Source organism: Petaurus breviceps, unplaced genomic scaffold (assembly GCF_028583685.1).
Source record: "Petaurus breviceps papuanus isolate PSGF00001 unplaced genomic scaffold, PetGlider_PUasm1.0 90865, whole genome shotgun sequence".
NCBI classification, from domain to species: Eukaryota; Metazoa; Chordata; class Mammalia; order Diprotodontia; family Petauridae; genus Petaurus; species Petaurus breviceps.
This window is the reverse complement of record NW_027187367.1, coordinates 6,102,970-6,109,174: the sequence shown is the minus strand read 5'-3', so window position 1 is coordinate 6,109,174 and position 6,205 is coordinate 6,102,970. Positions and strand designations below refer to the sequence as shown.

At 39.0% G+C, this 6,205-nt stretch overlaps 1 protein-coding gene across 5 annotated transcripts in view; it reads left to right on the top strand.

Annotated features, from left to right (window-relative positions):
* TAP2 (transporter 2, ATP binding cassette subfamily B member) overlaps positions 1 to 6,205 on the top strand; it is a 15,756-nt gene continuing 9,551 nt past the window's right edge. Inside the window, exons 1-3 of one of the 5 annotated variants that reach the window (XM_069073394.1) lie at positions 1 to 211; positions 774 to 1,283; positions 1,392 to 1,506. In XM_069073394.1, the coding sequence (XP_068929495.1) occupies positions 782 to 1,283; positions 1,392 to 1,506 (617 nt within the window). In that variant the 5' untranslated portion in view covers positions 1 to 211; positions 774 to 781. Of the gene's footprint in view, positions 253 to 429; positions 451 to 491; positions 630 to 773; positions 1,284 to 1,391; positions 1,507 to 6,205 lie in introns of those variants that run through there. The other 4 variants (XM_069073396.1, XM_069073398.1, XM_069073395.1 and 1 more) reach the window with 4 other exon arrangements.

The following is a 6,205-nucleotide window of genomic DNA, read 5'->3' as shown; positions in this document are numbered from 1 at the left end:
TCAGGATAGACTCCCCGGTCTGGGGACTCGGTACTGGGAAGTGAAAGTGAAACCCCAGACTCTGGGGTTGGGGACTGAGGCTGAAAGAAAGGGATAAAGGGGACTGGAGACCCAGAGCAGACCCTGGAGACACGCCGGAACGTTGCTCAGCACCCGGACCGTGCGGCGAGCTCCGCTCTAGCTGCAGCCCCAGAGTCCGTGCTGCGAGCAGGCAAGTCCTCGCAGGGGCACGGCTGTGGAGTTAGGAACTGGGTAGGTGGGGAGGAGGATCATATTTGGAGGTTTTCAGAGGTGCCCCCTCCTTTTCATCATCACCAAATGTTAGGAGAATTCTCTGCCCCTCCCTTCCGCCCAAGAAGCAGCACCAGCCCCTGAGCCCTGGGGAAGCGGAAAGAGCTCTGGCGGTGGGGAGCTCCCACCTGAACCCCGGCTCTGCCTCGTACTCCCCGTGTGAGTCTGGGCAAGCAGCTTCATTTCTCTGAGCCTCAGTTTCCTCGTTAGTAGAAACGCTGAGGTTGGTCTGTGGCCCCTAACAACTCTAATTCCAAAAGCCCATCAATCAAGCTATGACAGAATTTACTGAGGAGTTTGGAATTGAGCTGGGGAGCTAGGGAAAGAAGCGATCTGGGGTAAGAAATAAATGGTGGACTGGTTAGAGGTGTTGCTCCTTAGAATAGTTATCTCTCATTGTTATATTGTAATTAGAGGATATCATTGTCATATTAATAATAATATAATAATTATAATAACACAATACTATCTCTCATTCACAGGCCCCAACATGCAGCTCCCTGCTCTGAGGCCCTGGGCTCCCCTCCTCCTGACTGACCTGATCCTGCTTTGGTTGTTGCAGGGGCTGCTGGGAACTCTATTCCCTCCAGGGCTCCTTGTCCTCTGGCTGGAAGGGGCTTTTCGAGTGGGGGTCCAGTGGGGGGTGTTAAGTTTATTGGGGGAGCTTGGGAAGTTGGGGGAAAAACTGCCTTTCTTGTGTCTAAGCACCCCCCTGTTCCTGTCCCTGAGGGCTCTGGTTCCAGGGTCCTTGAGTGCTCCCCCTGTGCTACTGACCTCAGCCCCATGGAGCTGGCTGCTGGTGGCTTATGGAGGAATGGGACTGGGCTGGGCTGTGTGGAAGGTGCTGAGTCCCTCAGAAGCCCCTCCCTCAGCCCAGGAGAAGGAGCAAGTCCAGGAGAACAAAGCCATGATGTGGAGGCTGCTGAGGCTGTCCTGGCCTGACTTCCCCTTCCTTATTGCTGCTTTCTTCTTCTTGGCTGCTGCAGTCATAGGTAAATGGACAAGGTGGAAATTGGAGTGGGGGAGAACTTGAATATAAATGAACATGGAAAAGGATGCTTGATGTTGCTCCTTGTCTATCTGTTCATTCCCCACTTCAGGTGAGATGTTCATCCCCCACTACACTGGTCGTGTGATTGACATCCTGGGCCAGGACTTTGACCTTGATGCCTTTGTCACTGCCATCTTCTTCATGTGCCTCTTCTCCCTTGGAAGGTCAGTGAGTTGGTATGGGTGGGAGGAGGTAGGGAAATCATATCCACCTTCCCTAGGAGTCTGCCACTTACTGCCTGTGTGACCTTGAGACAATTACTTCATACTTCTGGTCCTTAGTTTACTCATCAATAAAATGAAGGGGGTTGGACTAGATGCTTACAATCCTATATCCTATGATCCTTAAGGGATATGTTAATACCCAAACCCTTTGTAATTTCCATTGGCTAGCTGCTCCTAGGTGCAAAATCTGCCCTTCTGAAAGGCAGGGAAAACAGCTCTACCACAAGACTTGGATCTGGGAATGCTACTTTTTTTAGACACTCTTATTCTGAGGTAGGAGACATGAACACCACCCCCCTCAGGGAGCACCCCTTCTAATGAAGGAATACATTTTCCATCTTTGGAAAGTTCTTTTTCTGTTGATGTGGATGAAATAACTTGTAGTCCCTGAGTTATGACTGATGGTGGAGATGGGTCATACATTTGACCCAGGGTTCAACAACATGTGAATGTACTCATTCAATTTTCTATTCAGTCAAAAGTATTTATTTTGTGTCAGACAGTGGGAACATTCTTTTGTCCTAGTAGTCTCATTATCTACTCTCAAGGACATTCCTGGCTTTTTTAGATATGCAGTTTCATTTCCTTTCAGTGACCTTTCCACATACATTGTGGTAGTCATTGTATATAGTGTTCTCTTGGTTCTGTTTATTTCATTGTATCGGTTTGTAAAAAAATCTTCCCATGTTTCTCAGAATCCCTTGTGTTTCTTACTGCACAATCATGTTCTGTTAGTTTCATATAACTTTGTTTTTCAATCATTCTCCAGTCATTGGGTCCTCATTGTGTCTATGGTCCTTTGTTTCTGTAAAAAGTGCTGATATGATAATTTTGGATGTGGATCATTGTTTCTGTTCTTGATTTGCTCAGGGTATAAACCCAATTGTGGGATCACTGAGTCAGAAGGTTTAGATAGTGTATTCACTTTACTTGAATAATTGAGAACTGTTGGACCACATCATAGCCTCACCTACTGAATATTAGTGGGCTTGCCTTCCCTCAGGTCATTCTTATTTTTTTTTTTTTGTCTTCTTCACCAGTTGTATTCTGCCACCTCCATTTCCAAACATACTCAGCCTTCCCACATTAAAAGAAGCTTGTCCTTGATTATATTGTGCCTTCTATTATTTTTATTCTGTTATTATCTATTGTCCCTTCTATTATTATTATTGCCTTTCCATTGCTAATCTTCTACTATGACCTACATCCACTCCCTCCATTTCCTTATCTTCTTTAACTCCTTTTTTTTCTGTCTGTTGTCCCATTGCTCTACTGAAGCATTATTTCTGCCAAATTGATTTCCAGTTTTCCCAGCAATTTTTGTCAAATGGTGAGTTCTTACCACCAAAGCTTGGTTCTTTGGGTTGTGAAACACTAGATTATTATGGTCATCTACTACTGTATATCATGTACCTAATCTATTCTACTGATCCATTACTCTATTTCTTAGCCAATAATAGATTGTTTTGATGATTACCGCTTTGTATTATAGTTTGAAATCTGGAACTGCTAGGCTACGTTCCTTAACATTTTTTTTCCCATTTATTTTTTATATTCTTGACTTTTTTTCTTCCAAGTGATTTTACTAATATTTTTTGTAGCACTATAAAATAATTCTTTGGTAGTTTGATGGATATGGCACTGAATAAGTAAATCAATTTGGTTAGAACTGTCATTTTATTATATTGGTTTGGCCAATGGGTGACCAATATTTCCCCAGTTGTTTAGATCTGTCTTTATGTGAAAAGTGTTTTGTGATTATATTTATGTAATCCCTGGTTTTGTCTTGGCAGGTAGATTCCCAAATATTTTATATTATCTGCACTTAAATTAAATAGAATTTCTCTTTCTACCTCTTCCTGCTAGGTTTTGTTGGCAGTGTATAGAAATGCTGATGATTTATATCCTGCAACTTTGCTGAAATTGTTAATTGTTTCAAACATTGTTTCAACATTTGTTCATCTCTAGGATTGATTCTCAAAGTATACCATCGTATCGTCCACATAGAGTGATAGATAATTTTGTTTTCTCACTCTCTATTTTTATTCCTTCAATTTCTTTTTCTTGTCTCGTAACTAAAACTAGCATTTCTAGTACAATATTGAATAATAGTGGTGATAACGGATGTTCTTGCTGCACCTCTGATCTTATTGGGAAGACTTCTAGCTTATCCCCATTACAGATAATACTTGCTCTTGGATTTAGATAAATACAATTTGTTATTCTAAGAAAAATTTCTTTGATTTCTGTGCTTTTCTAGTGTCTATAATGGGAATAGGTGTCATATTTTGTTCAAGGTTTTTTTTTAATATTAAGTATGTATGCAATGAGGTGGTATAGTGGATAAAGAACTGGTCTTGGAATGAAGAAGGCTCATCTTCATGAATTCAAATCCAGCTGCAGAACTTAGTTGTGTGACTCTGGGCACACTGTTTGCTTCAGTTTCCTCATCTGTAAAATAAGTTGGAGGAGGAAATGGCAAACCATTTCAGTATATTTTCCAAGGAAACCCCAAATGGGATCATTAAGAGTTAGACAATACTGAAGTGGCTGAACAACAAAATTGAGAAAATCATATGATTTTTGTTGTTTTTAATTATTTATATGGTCGATTAAGCTGATAATTTCCCCAAATTGATCCAGCCTTACATTCCTTGTATAAATCCTACCTGGTCATAATGTATGATCTTTGTATTATATTGCTGTAATCTTTTTGCTAGTATTTTATTTAAAATTTTTTGCTTTGATATTCATTAAGGAAGTGGGTCTATGGTCTTCATAGACACTCTCTGGCTTAGGTATCAAGACCCTATTTGTGTCATAGAAGGAATTTGGTGGGACTATTTCTTTACTTATTTTTTCAAATAGCTTATATAGTATGGAGATTAATTGTTCCTTAAGTTTTTGGTAGAATTCACTTCTAAATCCATCTGGTCCTTGGGATTTTTTCTTATGGACCTCTTTCATTACTTATTCAACTTCTTTTTCCGAGACAAGGTTATTCAAGCATTCTATTTTTCTCTTCTGTTAATCTGGGCAGTTTATATTTTTGTAAATATTTATCCATTTAACTTAGATTATCAGTTTTAGTGCAACATAATTGGGCAAAATAATTCTTGATAATTGCTTTAATTTAATCTTCATTGGTGGTGAATTTGCTTTTTGTTTTATTATTGATACTAGTAATTTGCTTTTCTTATTTTTCATAAATCAAATTAACCAATGGTTTATCTATTTTGTCAACTCATAAATCCAGCTCCTAGTTTTATTTGTTAGTTGAATAGTTTAAAAAATTTTTCAATTTGTTTAGCTCTCCTTTCATTTTCAGGATTTCCATTTTTATGTTAAAGTTTTTTTTTTTTTAAAGCAATTGGGGTTAAGTAACTTGCTCAAGGTTACACGGCCAGGTGTTTCTGGGTGGGTGCTACGTGTCTGAGACCGGATTTGATCCCCAGGTCATCCCAACACTGGGGCCGGTGCTCTTACTTGCTGTGCTACCTGGCTGCCCCTTGTGTTAAAGTTTTAATTTGTTGTTTCTCTAGTTTCTCTAGTTTTATTAGTTGCATACTTAATTCATGAACCTACTCTTTTATTGATGTACACACTTGTATATACACATCTTCCTCTAAGTACTGCTTTGGCTTCATCTTGCAAATTTTGGAATCTTGTCTCATTGATTATTTTTCCAATTTATTCTTTGATTTAGTCTTTTTTAGGATTAGATTTAGTTTCCAATTAACCTTTAATATATGCTTCTTTGGCCCTTTATTAAATGTAATTTTTGTAATCTTTAGTAGGATGTAGTTAATTTATTTAGCCTTTTAAGTTAGGTCTATTTTTTTTTTTTTTTGCTTTGTCTGAGATCATGATTGCCACTCCTGTCTTTTTTGCTTCATCTGAAGCATAACAAATTCTGCTCTGGCTCCATATTTTTTTTTTGGAGGGGGAAAGTAGGGAAATTGGGGTTAAGTGACTTGTCCAAGGTCACATGGCTAGTTTTTGGTGTTAAGTGTCTGAGGCCGGATTTGAACTCAGGTCCTCCTGACTCCAGGGCTGGTGCTCTATTCACTGCACCACCTAGCCGCCCCTATGGCTCCATATTTTAATTCTCTGTCTATGTTTCTCTAGTTTAATTATGTTTCTTATAAACAACATATTGTCAGATTTTAGTATCTAATCCATTCTACTATCCACTTCCATTTCCTGGGTGAGTTCATCTCATTCACATTCACAGTTATGATTACTAACTGTGCATTTCCACCCCCCATCCTATTTTTTTCTGTTTGTACTTCTTTTTCTTTCATTTTATTCTGTTTCCCTTATAAAGTCTGTTTTGCTTCTGATTGTTGTCTTCTTTTATCTGCCCTCCCTTTTATCACTCCCCTCCCCTCTATTCCCTGCTCTTGTTTCCTTGCTCTTTTACTTCCCCATTGGGTAAAATAGATTTCTATTACCTGTTATACATACACACACTTATATATACATACATATATATGTATATACATACATATACACATTTCTCTCCACTTACACACACACAGACACATCCACACCCCCCCCTCACACACACACACACACACACACACACACACATATATATATATATATATATATATATATATATATATATATATATATA